We start from the raw sequence: 21,352 nt of genomic DNA, 5'->3' as shown, positions 1-21,352 counted from the left end.
CAATCGCAGCAATAACAATGAACTCAAATCTAGCATCTCCTCTTTCTAGACCACTAGTTTAAACCTATCAATTCATCTAATGCTCAAAACAAACCAAAAGAATCTGCTGTTTTTAAATGCACCTTACAGGAGAAGGAACTATGGAACAGAGAACTTCAAGGATTAATTCAATGAGATACACTCATTATTGGTGACACAATATAGCTGAGTCTATTACTAACCACTAATCTCTGGCTACATATGATTAAGGGGCTATTGAGTAACTCAATTTTGAGAGAGATACTAAGCCTAAGGGCATGAAAGGAATGTTCCTTATGGGAGGAAAAGTTTATAGGATCCCAGGAGCTTCTTGATACTGTGTGAGAAAAAAGAGGTGACAAGATCAGTCCTGGGTAGAGGATGGAACCAACTACCAGACATAGTGTGCATGATACAAGTCCAAGCTGACTGTGACGGCTGAAACATCTGTGAGAAGCATCTTGAGGTCCTTTCTGACTCTTAAAATTAACCAAGTACCATTGGAGCAGCAGTTGACAGAAAAATGCCTAGGCTTTTTCTAAGTTCTAAATCCAAATTATAATATAGCCCTGTAGCACTGTATTCCCATTGTTCATTGATTTGCTTGAGCGGGCACCAGTAACGTCTCCATTGTGAGACTTGTTACTGTTTTGGGCATATAGAATACACTGTGGGTAGCTTGCCAGGCTTTACCATGGAGGCGGGATATTCTCAATAGCATGCCGAGCTCTCCAAGAGGGACGGAGGAATCAAACCTGAGTCAGCCGTGTGCAAGGCAAACACCCTATCCACTGTGCTAGGACTGGACTTTGAAAATATGTATTTGAATTCAGGAGGGTCCATGCTGAAGATTATTAATCAGAATATGTTACCATTCCTGGGCAACCAACTTAATGATCATTTCCTACTATACGAAGTTATCATCATCATCATCATCATCATCATCATCATCATATCGGGTTGAAAGGAAATGCCATTAGAAATGTGAAAAACATGGAAGACTCTTATAAAGCAATCACAGGCCTCTTAGAATTCACTCAATGTTTCAGACACTATGCCTTTTCCACACAAGATTATGGAACAAAAGAAGCAGCACATCTTCGCACAAACATTAGAAACAAGAATCAGTCAAGCCATCAGTCAGTCAAGTGAAAGGTGTGAGAGAACATGGAGCAGTGAGACGCCATCAAAGATAAATGAGCAGGGTAGATAAGAGGGAGAGATCCCTAGGAAATTGGTGAAAAGATGCTGACATTGGTAGTGGATATTAAGTAAAAACATAGAATGCCTGAAATTGTTATAAAAAAAAAAACCCTTATGAATTATGGTGCCTAAATGAAATGAATAAGATAATAAAATAAAACAATAAAAATTAATAAAGAAGTAAATAAATGAAAAGTGACTACAGAGAATGATGGTTCTAACCAAGAATCCACTGTTGAACTTCTAGGACCTTCAGAGTCCCTGATATTCTGAGATATTTGTGAGTTTTCTTAGGAGAAAGAACTTTACCATTCATAGGACTCTCAGAGGTTCTCACACAGAAGAAAAAGCAATCTGAAAATGTTGAGATGCAACAACCAATACTAAAATAACCGAAATACGGAATGAATGACTAGGATAAAGAACATATTTATATACTCAGATGAATAAATGCTCATTGAACAATTGTTTCAAAAATGAACCTGAGAGGAAATGGAAATGTTATGGAGCTTTTAGAAATACCAGCTGCATTTTTCTCTTCCTCCTACCACACTGCACAGCCCAGCCACTTGGTCTTCCCAACAACATGGCACTTGGCCTATGTCTTCAGTTCTTAACAACGTTAAGAATAACGGTCTCGAGATGAACCGAGAGCCGCGGCACGAGAAGCAGAGCCTCCGCGCCTATTGACTGTGATCCTGAGGTCTCCTAACCTATTTTGGCACCAGAGCGGATTCTTGCAGCCATCCATTTTGACTGTGAACTGAGCTAAAATATTAGAACCCAAGACTCAAAGTCTTCACTCTTACCAATGAAGAGAAATTATTAGATGATGCCTATTCGGCAGGCCTGATTGTTGGGGAAAATTTCCAATCAATAATAGTGAGTTCTGTATGGAAATATGAAATGTACTCAATATATATAGAGAATAATGGGAATATCATTAGCTACTTAGGTGGGGGGTGGGGTGGGAGGGGGGTGTATTGGGGTTCTTGGTGGTGGAACGGGTGCACTGGTGAAGGGATGGTGGTTTAATCAGTATTTGACTGTGACTTAAACCTGAAAGCTTTGTATTTTTTTTCTTGTTTTCGCGGTGGTTCAATAAAATATTTCTTTAAAAAAAAAAGAATGAGAAATGGGAAGAATTAAAAGGAATAAAATTCTTTCTAAATTTCTAAATACACAAGACAAAAAAAAAAAAAGAATAACGGTCTCAAATGTGAAGGTGCTGCCTTTAGAAAACCATAGATGCTCAAATATTCCTGACACAGGTACATGGATACACACATACGTGCAACACATATGTGACAAAATGCAGACACAGAACCTTTTATAAAAGGAACTAATACTAGACACACATGTGCATGTGGGCACACACACAAATTATAATATAACATGTGAATGTTCAAAATAATAAATGGCAAACAGAAGTCAACTGAAGTGTATGTGCCTTGCTATGTCAAAGGACATAAAGTGCTTAACACAGGATTTGATAAACAGCATGCTCAATAAAAGCAAGTATGTATTCAACAAACGCTAACATAGTGCTTACTAAATGTAAGGGTCTACCAAATGCTTGACAAATATTGACTAAGGGCTACTACACATGTGTTTCAAAAATCTTCAGGACTGCAGCAAAGAGATGAAACTATTTGGGCTAAGCCCTTGAGAGGTAACTACTCCTGGAGTGACGACATATAAAGCTATAAAGATTGTGCTAAGGGGTCTACATCTTCTCCCATAGGTGTGGCAGAATCTGGAAATGCTGAGCAGAAACATGATGCAGAGAAGACAGTATTTTGAGAAATCTGATGATAAAATCATTAAAAAGACACAAGCAATGGAGAGATAAAATGTGTTCTAGTAACTAATAAATTTGAACCAGATATGCTCTAATAGCATGTAGAACATTAACCCTGTACACAGACAACCTGGGTTCAATTCCCTACACCACTATAGTTATAGTTCAGGATATCACTATAATGATTCCTGACCCCAGAGTCAAGGGGAAGCTCTGAGTATTGCCAAGTGTAACCCCAAAATAAAAAGTAATAATAAAAACTAAAACAAATAGTGGGGATTCATTATATCTACAATATAAGTAAGCTTCAGGGATAAAAATCTCAAAGTCCTGTTCATAAAAAAACACACTAAAATGATGTTAAGCAATGACAAAATCTGTAATAGTATAAAACCAAAAGAAAAAAAAAAGAAAAGCAGAGTAAATGCAGTATGTTTTTTTTTGTTTTTTTGTTTGTTTGTTTGTTTGTTTTGCTTTTTAGGTCAGACCTGGCGATGCACAGGGGTCACTGAGGGCTCTGCACTCAGGAATTATCCCTGGTGGTGCTCAGGGGACCATATAGGATGCTGGGAATCGAACCCGGGTCAGCTGCATGCAAGGCAAATGCACTATCCGCTGTGCTATCACTTCAGCCCATTTGTTTTTTTAAGAAGAAAGATTATGATGATAATAATGAGAAGGGAAAAGAAAAGAGAAAATAGGGAAAGAAAGAGGAAAAGAGGTAAAAGAAGGATAAAAAGGAGGCGGAAGAGGAAGATAAGACATATGCAAGTATAGAAAAGTCTTGAGTAGAAAAAAAATAGTAATGCAGATAATAAATGCAGAGAGTAAGATGAAGGTGACTCTTATTCTATATTGATTTTACAAATTTGAACTCTTTACAGTATGTTAAATTTTACATAGTTGAGGGAAATACAACCTCTATTCAGAGATTTTAGATTTAGAAAAAATCCACTTAATCCAAACCATATTTTTATTAAGGGAACCAAAAGTCGGTGAAGCAAAGTAATTCTTCAAAATTCATATGGCAAATAATTCTTCTGACTCCATGTGTAGACTGTTTACCTGACCCCTTCCCTCAAGACTGCCTGAAGCAACCCAGAAAAATCTGTGTTCTCTTTTTCTCTGAAAGTTTCCAACAGATGACAAACGTACAAATATTTTTATATGTCAACATTCAATACATTTACTTCCTTTGAACTACCAAAAAACTAAATAATGTACAAGAAGAGTTGTTTGTTTGTTTTTACTGATTTCCCTCTATTGTTCAAAAATAGTAAGACCAACACACTCTATTTATAATGCTGCTTACAAACCCACACCCTCTACACACAAACATAATTCATTCACCTGTTTCCTAATCACTGGGAGATTCTAATCTAAATGATGTTGGGTGGCACTACATGGGAAGCCGATGTGATTGGACAATGAAGTATTATGGAATAAACTTTGTGCCAAGGACATTTACCTGATTTTACATCACCTGAAAAAGAGTTCTTGTATAAGATTCCTTTGTTTAGTCTCGTGTCAAGTGTACTCTTGACTATGGAGAATACTGCAGTGGATGGAAACTCTGAAGGATTCAGTAATGGCATAAAACAAATCCAGTTGATATTCTTATGGATGGAGGGCTGACTTGGAAAGAACATCTGAATATTATCAGATTACAGAAAAAGCAGATTGGCACAGTTGAGAGAAATGAAGACCAATTAAAGGGCAAGTTGAGGCAGAGTTGGAAAGGCAATTAAAGTACAATAAACACAGGAGAGCTCAAGTAGGCTCCTGAGAACTAGAAACAGCACATGTGAGGGGGTGATTAAACAGTGCCCTATACCAGAGCAATGAGGCTTCAAGAACCAATGCACCTCTCAGTCCAAGGCAAGGATAGGGGCCAAACAAATGAAGCCAACAGTAACACTATTTCAATCCAATACAACACAGGTGAGGTCATAAGAAACATTTAGCCTTTTTTTTTTTTTTTTAAAGCCATAGGATGGTATGTGAAGTCAATGGCAAACAAGGTTTGAATAGAACTTCCAACTAAAGAAATGTTCTGGGCATCTATTATACCAACTAACTGATCTTGCCAGGCTTCTCTTTAACCTTTAATGGCTAGAGGAATCCAGAGCCTGTGGAAATGCAGGATCTGGTTCAGCGAGCCAAGGGAAAGGCTCAAAGTTCTGCATTTTTAACAAGTTCCATGGAGGTGATGCTAAGATGCTAGTTGATATACCATACTCCGGGCACCAAAACTGTAATTAATGTCTTCAAAGTGAAGTCAAAAGGAAATCAGTGAAGCTTATCAGTAATAAGAAAAATTCCCCCACTCCTTGGCCTCCAGGAAGGGGAGAGGAACTGGAGGTGAAAGCAGTCACCGTTGCGCAATGAGATATTCAATTAAGTCTGTTTAATGAAGCCTCCACACAAACCTAAAAGGAGGGGTTTGGTGACCTTCCGGGGGAGTGGACACAGAGATTTGAGGAGACTGGTGTTCCTGGAGATGCTCTGAAAGTGCCTGAATCAAACCCAAGGAGGAATTGTAGATAGTTAGTAGGACCAAAGTTCACTGGTTGTGAAGAGATGCGGCAGTCTTGTAGGAGTGGGCCCTTAACCTACGAAATCTGAAGCTCTCGTTGGATACAATACCCAAAGCATTATTCACTGAAAAAAAAAAGGAAAAGCTGGACTTCATGAAAATAAAAAACTCCTACTCTGTTAAGGAAACCATTAAGATGAAGAAAATAAAATCACAGATGAGGCCCACGAACTGCTCCTCCGGCTCCTGAATGGCCATGATCCCAGAGGCATACAAACCAATCTCGGAACCCAGCGGTTTGTGGCAGAAGTCCCTCCAGACTTATTACTTAAATATCAGAAATCTAAAATTGCACAGCCGCAATAGCGGCCATGCCACCTCGTCCACTCTTCATAGCTTAGAAGCTGGCCTCGAATACTGGGGGAAAAGGCAGCTCAGATAGAGAAGGGAACACCAAGTAAAGGGTGCTGGGAGGACCCACTCAGGATTGGAGATGCGGGCTGAAAGCAGACTATAGACTGAACATGATGGTCTTAATACCTCTATTGCAAACCACAACACCCAAAAAGAGAGAGAGAGCAAAAGGGAATGCCCTGCCTCAGAGGTGGGGGTGGTGGGAGGAATACAGGGACCACCAGTGGTGGGAAATGGGCACTGGTGGAGGGATGGGTACTGACCATTGTATGACTGAAACACAAGCACGAAAGTTTGTAAGTCTGTTTGCTTGTAAGTTTGTCTGTAAGTTTGTAAGTCTGTAACTATCTCACGGTGATTCACTAATAAAAAATTTTAAAAAAGTAATTCAGGGTATTCCCTTTATAACACCTAATATGGTTTTGTCATCTCTATTTTGAGGTTGTAAAAGCAGATGTTTAGGAAAGAATTTATTATTTGTCTATATTCAAACACCAAGCACAGAAGACTAAATGCAGTTCTGACTTCCAAACTACTTGTTAATAATCTGCAAAAATGAGCTTAAGAAAATTAAATTAGTGATCTTGCAAAGTTGCTCCAATTTTTCTGATTACTCTGTAATCTGAGAATTATAGATTATTCTAACCCAGGGATAATGGCAAAGCTTAGGTCCAACAAGGTAGCACATATAAAAGTATTTTGAATCTACAAAGGACTTTTAATAATGATAGAACTGTTGATAATTAGCTAAAACCTTTTCTATATCTTACTCTTTTCTCCTCCCAAGTTCTTCAGATATAATTTAGTGTATATCTTTCCTTATAGCATAAAGTCTCAAAATTCTTGGTCTCAAAGTAGGCCTTAGCATAGTACAGCAGGTAGGGCCTTTGCCATGCATGTGGCCAAATGAGTTTAATCCCCAGCATCCCAGATGGTCCCCCAAGAACTGCCAGGAGTAATTCCTGAGTGCAGAGCCAGGAGTAATCCCTGAGCATCACTGGGGGTGTGACCCAAAAAGAAAAAAGAAAAAGAGAAAAAAAAAAGTTTCTTTATGCTCCTAAAGGAGGAACTTCAAAAAAGATTTTTAGGTAACTGTGGATATATTATTTAAATACACCAAGTCAGATGGTGGTAATTTAAGGCAACATGTGACTTAAAACAATGTTATTGGATTTTTTATATATTAAAATCCATTAGTCAAATTTGTATCTCAGTTTCCTTTATTATTTAATGTTCTGAAATAAGCGTGACAGTGCTTTACCATTTGAAGCACCACAGGAGTATGGTGTCACACCTCAACATGGGTCTAAGCATATACACAACAATTTCCTGCTTTTCCCATCAAAGTTCCAGTGACATTCAGTTGTCAGGGGACCCCTTCTCTTCCCACCACCATCCTCTTTCCCTTTTATTCATTTCACTAAGCTTATATAAGCCCTTCAAATTTCATCCACATTGTTGCCAAAGATTTTGTTGTCATTGTTTAAGGAATCTCTATACTGCTGCACCCATTTCTATCCTCACCAACCCTTCCCACCAAATCTTCTTAGAATACTTGCTGTTGGATAATATTGGGTTGTCCTTGTTCCTCCTGTAGGGAGTTTAGGTTTATTGAGTTACTCCCACAATAGTGCCCCTGAAGCACATGGAATTCCATCAAGAACTAATATTGCCTCAAGCACTAATGATATCATATTGCTTTCTCTCTTCTTTATGTAATTGCATGGTTTAGCAGTGTCTTTTTTGTATAGACACAGGAAGATAGTTCACGCTATGCTTTGTAACATCCGAGTTAACTGACTCCAAAATAATATTTACTCCTGAGCATCCATATTTACTTGACTTAAGCCTCAGTTGCCCTTAGTTCCTAGCACTCCAAAAGCAGGGTTCTGATGAAGGACTGGATGGACCCAGGGCAAGCTGTAAGCTACCCAGGCATCGAAAGGGAACAAGTTAAGCATAAGTATGATAAATTAAGAGCATGATCATGGGACAAACTCTGACATGACCCAAAAAGAACTAAATAAAGACCCTGCTAAAGTTAGGAAAGACTAACCTGGCCTGAGGATTGTAGTCTGGGATATGTAGGGAGATGTCCCCAGGAAGAGCCAAATTTAAGCTTAAACTTATTGTGTTCATACAAAATGATTTGAAATATTAGTAAGAAGTAAAGTTACTATGATTGTTTAAATGAATTACTATCTGAGGAAAGGAGAAAGCAATGGACCCTGGATGGAATCCCACTCTTGAGAAGATCTAGTAATCTGGAGTGCTGAACCCACAAATGAGATCTTGTCCTTGAGATAATCCCTTAGAATTTCCCCTGAAGGAATGGCTTTACCTGTTTGTTATGACAATGTTCAACCCCACCTATGTGTACCCCACACTTCATGATTTCTATATAACTATACTGTAAGGGGAAAGAAGGAGACTATGAGATGAGGAAGAGGGGATAATGAAGTAGAGGAACTTTGAGGCCTATTAGGAGACTAGGATGATGGAATTATGATGACTGGAACTATGACCAAAACTATGACCAGGATTGATCTGTAAGGGAAGAGATCTGACTATGCTGGGAAGGAGAGAGAAATAAACTGTCTACCAACAGCCTGGGGCCCTGTTCCTCCATTCTCATTCCCCTCATCCTTCTTCCGTCCATCCATCTCTGTGGGCCAGCCAGAAAAATGGTTCTCGGCCACCGAACGCTCTAGTCCCATACTCCCTGCACCTTTCTTGGAAACTCACATTTGCAACAGACACTGTTGTCAATCTTCCTGAACAGGCCATTCTTACAGATGTGAGGCACTCTCCTAAGCTTCATGTGTGCTTCCTTAATGATACATGAATTTGAACATTTTTTGCTTGAGCCTGGAGACATATGTATGGGCTTCTTCAGAGAAGTGTCTATTCAAATCTTCTGTCCACTTTTCATTTGGTAGACTGAGTTTCATTGTTGGTATGTATAGGCTCTGCATAATATTTTGGTGTGTTGTAGGATAACACTGGGTTTGTCCTTTTAGCCTTGCTGCAGGGAACTTAGTTTACCTTAAAGCAGTGTCCTTTCTGTATGAACACAGGAAGACAGTTAATATTATGCTTTGTAACTTGGGAGCTGATTGACTCCAATAATATTTATACCTGGGCATCTGCTTTCTCGACTCAGTTGTCCTTAGTTCCTTGCATCCCAAAAGCAGGGTCCCGAAGAGGGACGGGATGAACCCAGGGCAAACTGTGAGCTACCCTGGCATTGAAATGGGCAGGCCAAAGCACCACAATACTCAACTATAAATTGAGAGCATGGTCATAGACAAATGCTGTCATGATCCAAAAGTAACAATGAGACTAGGACCCTGCTAGGGTTAGGAAGACTAACCTGGCCTGAGGACTGTGGTCTGGAATACATAGTGAGATGTCCTCAGGAATAACCAAACACTTAAGTTTGATATATCTCTTACTGTGCTCATACAGAATGACATTGCTAGAAATATTAGAAGTAAATTTATTATAACTATTACTAGCTGAGGAAAGAAGAAAGTGACATACCCTGGATGGGATCCCACCCTTAAGCGGATCTCCTAGTAATCTGGAGTAATCTCTTTAGATGAGATTTTGTTAATCTCCTGGAGGAGTGATCTAACCCCTCTTTGTTGATTTACTGATATTTAACCCACCTTTGTGTCATCACCCTATGTGATTGCTATATAAACTAAGACTATAACAGAAGCAAGAGGGAAGACACAGAAGCAGAACACAGAGCAAAAGGGAATCAGGGAGTCATCGGAGCCAGAAGCAGGGGAAAGAAAGAGCACAAAGCGAGTGAAAATCAGAGAGTCAGAAGAGAAAGCGAGTGAGAATCCAGCGGCTGAAGCAAAAGAGCTCCGGAGAGAGAGATCGGAAGAGACCAGAGAAGAAATGACAGAGACAGAGACAGAGAGAGATCAGAAGAGACCAGAGGAGAGACTACAGAGACAAAGTCAGAGACAGAGAGACAGACAGAAGATAACATCAAATGCGAGTGTCAAGAGAGAGCCGCCCCGAGAGTCTGAGAACAACACACAGATCATCGCCCTTTTCCACACACGCACATTTTTATTTTTTACAGTGTGACTATGAGGTACATATTTTCTTGGTCAGTAGGTCACCTTTTAGTTTGTATAGCGGTCTCTTTCATTGTACAAAAGTCTTGGGGCCAATGACATAGTACAGCAAGTAGGGCTTTGCCTTGCACACGGTTAACCCGCATTTGATTCCCAGCACCCTACATGGTGCCCTAAACACTTCTAAGAGAGACCCCTGAACACAGAGAGAGAAGCCCTGTGTATCACCAAGGGTGGACCCCTGCTTCTAAGATTCATATACTCCAATTTATTTTTGCTTTTGTTTACTATTTGAGTGAAGTAGCCAAAGGCATCCCTGCTGAGGTTATTCTTTAGAATTTCACCTATTTTCTTTAAGTATTTTATGATTTCCATTAAATCCAGCCTTTAACTTATTTTCACTTAACTGGAAATTAATCTAGTGTCTTCTGTTATTTTCTACATGTGGCTATACAAGTTTCCGAACCCCATTTACTAAAAGGTTTTACTTTCACCACTTCTCCCCCTTTCTTTACTCCCAAAGGTGTTTCAGTTCCTTCGTTTTAAATTGTCTGTCTAGATGTGTATTTTACATTTTGAATAAAAACCCGATTATGTATCATTTTAAAAATCATATTGGCCCTATACAAAATAACAATTCACTGAGTTATGTAGTCCTTCCAAATGCTGATGTTATTCACTATACCACAGACATATAGTTTCTATTTTATAGCTATCAATTTGACCAGAAGCCTTTAAGGACCAAAAAGCTGTTAAACTAATAAAGGCTGCTACAAGCTTTCAAAATTTCTAATTTTTACTTGAAAGCTCAGATTTTATCATGGTGACAGGTACCTTCATTTCTTTTCCTTGAAGTGACAAAGTTAACATCATTTATCTTTTATAAAAGATATATCAAATACACAAACCTGGATAATCACTTTGTCACTGTTCTTTCAAACAAAAAGCATTTCATAGGGGTGGGGGAGCAGTTCACTTAGCTCACAACACCATCCCACAATTAGTTTTCATTCAGAAAATAGAAGTACTTGAGTATGAAGCAAATGTACAATGCACAGATTTCTGATTTTGTTAACAAGTTTTATTAAAAAGACAGGATTAATCTATGGTTGGAATTTAGTAAAATTTCTGTCATTATGGTCATTTTTACTACTTTACTTCATATATTCTCCTTTTGGGGGGGAGCACACTCACTGGTACTCAGGGCTTACTCCTGGCTCTGCCCTCAGAGATCAATCCTATTGGTGCTCAGGGGACCAAACACAGTGCCAGAGATTGAACCCAGGTCAGCTGCATGCAAGGCCAGCACCTACCTTGCTGTACTATTACTCTGGCTCCTACCCAGTACATTCTTTAAGTAAAACTAATCTCTTTATTTTTCTTTATTCCAAGAACATGCCTTGATTTCTGTTACGGTGCCAGCAGCTTTTACCCTTCACTCCTTTAATACAATCAGCATAAATGTCAACAAAACGGAAAAGGAAAAATGATGTCTCAATACCGTTTTAAAATAATCTGGAATTCATCTATGCCTTGATAGCTCTTACAAATATCCCCCAAGGGGCCAAAGACAACAGTTTGAGAAATGCTACCTGAAACATTTCAGCTGAAATTGTTGTACCACTGTTCCTTTGGCTGGAGCAATATGATATAATTTAGAAGAATCATATTACAATAGCTGAATTTATTTTACTGCCTAATAGCATCATAAAATGACTTAAATGTCTGTCTTCCTTAGAGGTAAGTTGAGGGGCAGGAGGGAAACGGAGGATATTGGGGGAGGGAAGTGGACACAGGTGAAGGGATGGGTGCTGGAACATTGTACATTTGAAAAGCAATCACAAACAACTTTGTAATTCATGGTGATTCAATAAAATTTGTAAAAGTAAACAAAAATTAAAAACTACCCAAATTTCTTTTCAGTTCTCTCTTTTCAAGAAAAATGATAAACTTCAGATGCTTCTCAATATCATGGGAAATAAGCCAGCTCTAAGAACAAACACTTTCTAGGAATAGTCTCCTGACATCAAAGAGAACTCTCATCATTATGGGTCCTTAGTCATAAGCTCTGTCTGTAATAGAATACCTGTCACTTGGGCACAGTGAGAAAATATCAATCCACAAACAAGATATGCATACAAAAACCGACTCTCCAAAATGGCTTTCTGTTTTCCTATTTTATAGTATATATATTTAAATTATTAAGATTAAAAACTCAGATTAAAAAGAAAGTTACATCAATAACTGAGGATTGAAAACAGGTAAAGGCATATACATGATAACCCCTCAGTATCTGAACTGCAAACCATAATGCCCAGAAGGGGCGGGGAGGGGGGTAGAGAGAGGAGAGAGAGAGAGAGAGAGAAAGAGAGAGAGAGAGAGAGAGAGGAGAAGAAAGAGAGAGAGAAAGAGGGAGAGAGAGAGGAGAGAAGAAAGAAAGAGTGGGGGAGGAAAGGAGAGAGAAAGAGACTGAGAGACAGAGAAAGTACCTGACATAGATGCAGGCTTGGATGGGGGTGGGGGTGGGGGGTGTTGGGGGCAGGTGGAGAGGGTGGCAGGAGGGAAACTGGGGACAGTGGTGGAGGGAAATGTACACTGGTGAAGGAATGGATAGTTGAACATTCTATGACTGAAAACAAATCATGAACAACTTTGTAACTGTGTTGTTCATGGTGGTTCAATTACAAAAAAGAAGTCACTTACCAAAAAGCGTACACACACAAGTTCACAAAAACACAAGACTACTATTGCATTCACGCAACCACAAATGGCAAATGAATGGGAAGACACTAGCCCTAAGGACAGAATTAAAATCCTCATTAAAAAGTCTTCTCACCTGGGGCTGGAGCAACAGCATGGCAGATAGGGCATTTGCCTTGCACGCAGCCGACCTGGGTTCGATTGATTCCCAGCATCCCATATGGTCCCCTGAGCACCGTCAAGGGTAATTACTAAGTGCAGAGCCAGGAGTAACCCCTGTACATTGCCAGGTGTGACCCAAAAAGCGAAAAAAAAAAGTCTTCTCACTTAACCTAGTATACTACTTACTAATTGTGTGGTGTTTAAATATAAATTTAACCATTGTCTTTAGAAGAGGAGTAAATGAACCATGGATTTCTGACTAACTTGAGGTCACTGCTTAAAACAAAGACTCCTTAAATCCCTTTCTATCTTAGTCAGTTTGTTATAACAAAATACCATAGCCTTGGTGAGCTGAATAACAAAAATTTGTTTTCTTCCAGATGTGGAGGTGGGGATTTTTAAGTGAGCAAAATTCTGGGAATTGCCTCCTGGTTAACTCTCTCTCTCTCTCTCTCTCTCTCTCTCTCTCTCTCTCTCTCTCTACTCCCTTGTTAAGAGATGTCTACTTTCTAGGTCCTCACAGTGAGCCCACCTTGAGGCTGAGCTCCACCCCCCCAACCCCTATTTTAAGGTTACTAACTCCATAATAATTGTCTTACCCTCATGACCTCATCTAAATCCAAATTGCTCTCTAAATCCCTGCCTACACATACAAATACCATGACTCCAAGGTTGGAGATTACAACATATAAATGGGGCACAGGGGACACAAACATTCAGTCCATAGTGATTCCAAATATCCTAAGTAATAAGCACGGGGATTAAAGCCCAGGAATGTCTTTGCAATTTTTCCAACGGTTCCCATCACAAAATGTTTGAGAAAACTGACTAAAAAAAAAAAAAAAAAACACAAACTTGGAAGCATCCCTTTCTTTATCTGTAAAGTAAAACTTAATATCACCAGAGTTTTCTTTTTTTTTCCTTTTTTCTTTTTGGGTTACCCCCAGGAGATGCACAAGGGGTTATTCCTGGCGGTGCTCAGGGACCATATCGGATGCTGGGAATTGAACCCGGGTCGGCCGCGTGCAAGGCAAACAAACACCCTACCCGTTGTGCTATCACTCCAGTCCCTTACCAGACTTTTCTATTTCATAACTGTTGAAGCACTGTGAATTAAGTTCAATTAAGAACATATGGGAGTGGCTGGAGCGATAGCACAGCGGGTAAGGCATTTGCCATGCACGCGGCCAACCTGGGTTCGATTCCCAACATCCCATATGGTCCCCTGAGCACTACCAGGAGTAGTTCCTGAGTCTAGAGCCAGGAGTATAACCCCTGTGCGTCGCCAGGTGTGACCCAAAAAGCAAAAAAAAAAAAAAAAAAAAAGAACATATGGGAATCTGCAGAATCTGCATACTAAAACTATGAAATGATGTTTTTATGATTGTAATCATCTAAACTTTTATCACCACTGCTTCCACTGTTATGTTGAAAACTAAATAAGAAAGTAATAAAAAATAATGCAGGTACTATCTTCATTCTGAGTTTTTAATTCTCGGGAAAAAATACTCAGGAAACAGAGTCCTGGATAATATTCAGTTGAAATTCTGCTCACTCTTTTTTTGAAAGACTTCTTTAGGTTTTTTAGTTTCTTTCCATGGTAAATACAACGTTCGAGTTGGGTCAGTATTTTGAAATATCTGTTACATAGCACGTAGGCTCAGAAAAGTAATCTCTGTACTCCCTTGAGTTCTTTGCAAAAAGTTTTCTTATTTACTTTCTTGTTGTTTGCGTGACACTGTCTGGTTGGTGGGGAAAGATTTATTTTAAACAAAGGCAGACTACAAATTACAAGCTGTACTCCAAAGGATTATTTGTTCCTAAATTGTTTGGAATTTGAAATGTCTGTCCCCTCAACAGAAAGAGAGAAAAAGGTTATGAATCAACATTAAGTTATCTAACATGTCTATAAGAGTCTGTATCATAGACGAGATGCATTTGCTAAGTCACGCATACCTGTAACTTCAAACTCTGTAGCACTGCAGCACTGTCATCCCGCTCGATTTGCTCAAGCGGCACCAGTAACGTCTCCATTGTGAGACTTGCTGTTACTGTTTTTGGCATATCGAATAAGCCACGGAGAGCTTGCCAGGCTCTGCCATGCGGGCGGGATACTCTCGGTAGCTTGCCGGGCTCTCCGAGAGGAACGGAGAAATCAAACCTGGGTTGGCTGAGTGCAAGGCAAACGACCTACCCATTGTGCCATCGCTCTAGTCCAACTTCAAACTCAAAAAACCAAACCTGAATATAAAACTATTTAATAATGAGAGCAGAGTCTAAAAAAAAAAAGCCAATGATAAAATGTTCTGTGAATTGTCTAAAAAAGCTAAATAATCTCTAGTTCTTTCATTGTTGTTGATTAGGGTGTCCCCTTCGGGAGGTGCTGAGTAAAGCCTATGGTCCAGTTCTGCCAGCCATCTCCCTGGTAGTTGCAGTACTTTCTTTTATAGAAAACAAGGGGTCTTTCAAAATGGGATTCCCTTCAGAATCATGGGTACAATACACTGGGAGCAGGAGACAGCAAAACTGTGTCTCCAGAGTTAAGGGGAGAAGTGGAATATTAGGGGGAAAACTATGGGTGTTGAAGAGACGGTCGTGTCTCGTGAGGAGGAGGAACGGAGTGGAAAATATAAATGGTGAGAAAGGGATAAAACAGAAATGGGACTCAAGACAGGAGAAATAGTAATGCTGCCGGAAACACTTCTTTACAAAAGTCATGAAGTCTGAAATCAGTTACTTGTCCACAAAGTGACCACAACAAAAGTGGCACACGTGAGGGGGTCATATTTGCACATGCCAAATGGCCATATATGGGAGGTGCGTACCACAGTGACTGGATTCTGATTCAAGTCATCACAGAGGTCATTTTTGGCCTCTTTGTAGGGACTGTCACTGTCATCCCATTGCTCATCAATTTGCTCGAGCGGGCACCAGTAACTTCTCCATTGTGAGACTTGTTCTTACTGTTTTGGGCATATCCAATATGCCACAGGTAGCTTGCCAGGCTCTGCCATATGAACGAGATACTCTCGGTAACTTGTTGGGCTCTTTGAGAGGGGCGGAAGAATCGAACCCGGGGCTGGTCACGTGCAAGGCGAACCCCCTACCGGCTGCGTTTGTAGGGACACTAACCTTAATTGTGAAGTTTTATCTACAGTTCATTTATTCTCGCTTTCACTTCTCCAGGCCCTGGTAAATTAATATTCCGGGTCTGATCTTAACACTGAGCTGTATATCTGAATGTCAAATCATAATGCATCAGTATGTGTATGCCAGACATTCAGTTGGTCGTATGGGTCTTGTTGAGTCTTCCCATCTTGACTTTCCCAGGTCAAAGTAACAAGGAAAGAGAAAGATCACTGGGTAGAAAACACTAATCCGGCTAAAAGGACAGTAAGTACTAAGGCATGGAAAGGCCCAACTTCTCATCTGGCAAAAATGCCAATTTATGAGAGAGTGAGCTAAAGGACTTCAAGTTCTCCCGTTTCCTACAACCTCAAAAGTTCCAATTCCGAGGCTGGAGCAATAGCACAGCGGGTAGGGTGTTTACCTTGCACGTGGCCAACCCGGGTTCAATTCCCAGCATTCTATATGGTCCCCTGAGTACCGCCAGTAGTAATTCCTGAGTGAAGAGCCAGGAATAACCCCTGTGCATTGCTGGGTGTGACCCAAAAAGAAAAAAAAAAAGTTCCAATTTCCTTATTCCTGTGACCACCACAGCTCTCTTTGTGTTGGGTAAAGTCCATCTACTCTGCCTTAACTGCACATCCCAAAGGTCATCATGAAAGTCCTGACTTGACCATCAGAGGATGGAAAATGGGTGAGAGCATTCCAGAAAAAGACCACTCATAATTCACCATTTGAATCAAATGTTCTACCCCTTCAAGGAAGAAGGGAAAAACCATTACCCATGACCATTCAGAGCCATCTGGGGAAGTACCTGTCCACTTTTAATCCCATGGAGAATCTCTTCTTTTTTTCTTTCAATATATTCAGTGTTCAGAGATAACTGGAACATATATGTATGTATATAAATACATACATATATATATGTATGTATATAAATACATATATATGTATATATATACATATATATACATATATATATATATATATATAATTTCACCTCAAGAGCCTACTCTTGCCCTAACAAAAGTCACTTGGTCTAAATAGAAGTGCAACACATTCACGAATTCAACCAAAACAGACATTGGACTTGGCATTGTCTTGGTTCCATTAGTAAATGATACAGGGGATTTTGTTGTTGTTCGTATTGTTGGGTTTTCTTTGGTTTTCGTTTTTGGGTCACACCAAGCTATGTTCAGGGCATACTCATGTTTTTGCTTTGTTTTATTTATTTATTTTTTTTTTTGAGCCACATCTGGTGGTGCTCAAGGATTAGTCCTGGTTTTGTCAGAAATCACTCCTGGTGAGCTCAGGGATCAAACCCAGGTTAGCTATGTATAAGGCAAACACTCTACCTGCTGTACTATCTCTTTATCCCTAGTAAACATAATATAGCTTTGCTGGGTTCCTAGAAGTTGTTCTAGGAACAACTAGAATAAGTTAAAAAGAAAAAAAACAAACCATAAAAAGTCAAGTGGAAACTTACTTAGCCTGTAATATGCTGATTGTTTTTTGTTCTGTTTTCAGTTTGGGGGCCATACCTGGCGGTCCTCAGGGAACGTTCTGGGGTCCTGGGGATTGAACCTGGTTTGTTGGGCTGCGTGCAGGGCAAGTGCTCTACCCACTGTACTACCTCCAACCATCATGCTCTTATTATTTGAAGTCATACTAACCTATGACTGGAAAGATAATAAATTTAGAAACAAAATAACATGTAAATTCAAAATCCGATTAAGAACTACATAAACATAAACAAATACAAAGGAACAAGCTTGACTATTACTCCATGCTAGATTCTGTATATAAGGTAGTATGTTACAAGAGGAAGAAGCTAACTGAATAACTGTCACATCCAAATGTCTGATAAAAAAAATCACTTTTTTCAACTTATAAAGAACTTTTTCATTAAAAGGAGAAAGCAGTCTGGACTCAGGGACAACCACAAATCCCTTGACATTGACACAATCATATTCACAGGTACAGCTGGAGTTGACAAACACAAAACCATTCTACACAATAGCTCACTAATGGAGAAATGGCTACAAAGGGGCTGGCTATTTCATGCCACTTTAAAACTACTTCAGGGACATTTTTGGAAGGACAAATACATCTTTAAATTCAATCAATGCCAGAGTTTATATCTCAGATCAAATCTGAATCTAGAACCAAGGAAAGGCCTTCAGTATGTCACATCCATGTAGCATACAGGGGATTATGCTTATGTTTGTTCACAGAGTTTTTTTGCACTCTGGTGCACTGCCATGAGCATTTCTGGGACCTATGCTCAAAAGTCCACAGAGCAGAGTCTATTCTAGTCTTCCCCTGGGCTCAGGACACAGGACAAGCGCAGGCAGCGCAGAATCTCTCCTTCTCTCCCCAATCCCTCAGACATACATCATTTTTCCACAGTATTTTCAGAAAATCCACAATTCTGCCACCAATTATCTCTCTGCAAGGCAACTCTTAATTTATCACTAAAAAAATGAAACACTGAACGTGAGTTCTACATCATAGCAGACCTAATCTCAGTCATCCTGATCTCAGATGTGATTAGTCATCCATTTTTTTCAGCTTTATGAAAAGAGTGATTTTAACCTGAAAAACAATCCCACAAGTGAGTCTTTTTTTCCCCTTAGAAAACCTGTCCTTGGGCTCTTTGATGACAACTGTCAAGTTCTTTTGGTTTCCTTTGGAAAGTGCTAATTTGAAGACGGTGGGGTGGGGTGGCTGGGAGAAAGGTACTGAGGGAAGAGAAAGAAGCAAGAAGCGTAGGTAGGGGCAGGAGCAATAGCACAGTGGCTAGGGTGTTTGCCTTGCACTAGGCTGACCCAGGTTCGATTTCCCAGCATCCCATATGGCCCCCTGAGCACCGCCAGGGGTAATTCCTGAGTGCAGAACCAGGAGTAACCCCAGTGCAGCGCCAGGTGTGACCCAAAAAGCAAAAAAAAAAAAAAAAGAAGAAGAAGAAGAAAAAGAAGCATAGGTAAACTGTCAGTTTAGTTAAGAGTTTCAAAAATACAGCAAGAATTTTGGTGTACAATAATATGCCACAGTATTTCATCAAAAGACATGAAATAAGAATCGTTTCAAAAAAAAAAAGAATTCGTTCCAACTCAGTACGTGTTACAGTAAGAGAGCCAACCTCATGGGATTAAAAAATATTCATGGTTGTCCTGCTCAATCAGTCCTATGACACGTTATGGCTAAAGCACAAAGCTGCATCATCAGAGCTAAATGAACTGTCATTAGCTCCACTGACTGCAGGCATCAAGGATAGAAGGGTAGATATGCTGATACTAAGGGACCTGCAAGCAAATGAGTAGGAAAGATTTAAAAACTGACTTTAGCAAATGGAAATTTGGCAACTTTTCAAGATTAGGCATTTGGAAAACAATTCACACCGGACTGACATACAGATTTAATTTAAAACAATTACAGAATACCTTGAAGTGCGGCTAAATTCCTGAAAATAATCTAACCCTATTTTAAACAATGATACTGGAAAAGCTAAAAATGTATTGCAATCGCGTGTTCTACATTCAGACTGTGATACAAGTTGTGGAAAGATATTTTGAAATACAAACATTATGTGGTTTGGGAAATATGCATTTGGGAATTTGAAGCTTATTTTTTAAGTTCCAAGTTATCTAACACCATCTCTTTAGGAATACGGTCTCCTAAGAATACTGTAATATTTCCTAATATCGAAGTTACAGAAAAAATGGAGATATTTATGAAAGGAAAAGATTTCAAAAATCAAAAAAAGACATTCTCTATACAGCTTGTTCAGCCATAGCACGTTAGAGAATTCTGTTTAAGGAAACACCATACACTGCAATGTTACACGTCCACATAATACGATCAAAAAGACACAGTCTCTGTGTAATTTTCAATGTATTGTGACACACACATTGTTCCGTTCGATCCTTATAATAAATCTATGTCATATGCTAGTGGAGTCGATGTCCTCATTGAACACAAAAGAAATTAGGGAGAGCTGCACCAGGCCTCAGCTACTGCTGCCCATAAAACCCAAAACCCAGACCTTCACTCAGGGTCCAAGGCTATAGATCGAGAACGAAAACAACGCCCACGCTTCCTAAAGACTGCGGCTCCAGCAACTGTCACAGCAGTGCAGCTGGGGAATAATTGGTACTTTTGTTCGCAAGGTAACCGGAGTAACCTATAGTTAAAAGGCTGGACAAAGAATCATAAATGTTTCTGAGTGCACATTCACATAATCTGAAGACGGGTGGAATTTCTGAGTAACTTCAAGGAAATTCCTAAACAGATGCAAGGAGAAAGTATGTTCTAGGCTTTCTGAGAAAAGGACAGGGGTTGGGGGTGTGAAATCTTTCGGTGCAATCGGTGAGCAAGGAATCATCAACGCTGACTCCAAGCCACCCCGAAGCAGGTGATCCCACAACTCTCGAGCAGGTGACTTTCCCACCCAAACTCGAGTGCTTGAGCTGGGGGGAGGGAGGGGCGGGACGTTTAAAGGTCGCGGCGCTAACCGGCTGCAGGGCATCAGTCAGAGCAGTGCGAGTGCCGGGGCGCCAGGCAGCAGGGAGAGAAGGAGCGCGCGAGGCGCCCGCAGGAAAGGTTTGCAGAAGCCAGCGCCCCGTGCAAAGGTGCGCGCAGCCAGCGCAGCCACGACGGTGCCTCCCCGGCGCTGGCCGCGATCGGGGCTCCCGGACCGCGCTGCCCCTCCCCGCCCTGCCAGGCCGCGCTCCTACCAGCGAGAGCACTTTATAGGTGTTGGGGTCCTTGGCCGTGCGGGGTCGCGCCGCCTTCTCCAACGCCTCCTCCCCCAGGTCCAGAGGGGCCAGCAGGGACGCGGCCGCCTGCGGCTCCGCGGGCACGTCGGCGGCCGCGGGGCCACGACCCGGGTCCCGGCCGTTGCCCGTCGGGCCGTCCCGCCGGCCGTTCCCGCCCCCCGCGCAGCCGTCGCGCTCCATCGTGGCCCTGGGCGCTCGGGGCCCGGCCGCCCCGCCGCGCCTTTAATAGGCTCCGCGCCCGCCGCGCCCCGCCCCGGCCGCCGCCGCCGCCGCCGCGCCCGCCCCGACCCTGGCTGCGCGCCCGCCGCGAGCGCGCGCCTCTACGCCCCGGATTATTTGGCTTCCTGTCTGATTGCGGGCACTCAGCGTGTCAGTTATTTTGAGTCCTGGACGTGGGCGTGTCTTGCACCCCCCCCACCCCGCCCTTCTCTGCTGCCCGCCCAGCCTTCCCCGCCCCACGCCCTGGGCACCCTCCGAACTCTTGCAGGAGTCGCCCCGCGCGGCCTCGGGACACGGG

At 41.1% G+C, this 21,352-nt stretch overlaps 1 protein-coding gene across 1 annotated transcript in view; it reads right to left on the bottom strand.

The window, feature by feature from the left end:
* ENPP1 (ectonucleotide pyrophosphatase/phosphodiesterase 1) overlaps nt 1–21,015 on the bottom strand; it is an 86,204-nt gene extending 65,189 nt beyond the window's left edge. The window contains exon 1 of the mRNA XM_055136174.1: nt 20,794–21,015. Within this exon, the coding sequence (XP_054992149.1) occupies nt 20,794–21,015 (222 nt within the window). The remainder of the gene's footprint in view (nt 1–20,793) is intronic.
* Nucleotides 21,016–21,352: the final 337 nt, after the last annotated feature.

Source organism: Sorex araneus, chromosome 4, assembly GCF_027595985.1.
Source record: "Sorex araneus isolate mSorAra2 chromosome 4, mSorAra2.pri, whole genome shotgun sequence".
Classification (NCBI taxonomy): domain Eukaryota; kingdom Metazoa; phylum Chordata; class Mammalia; order Eulipotyphla; family Soricidae; genus Sorex; species Sorex araneus.
This window is presented reverse-complemented; position numbering and strand designations above follow the sequence as displayed.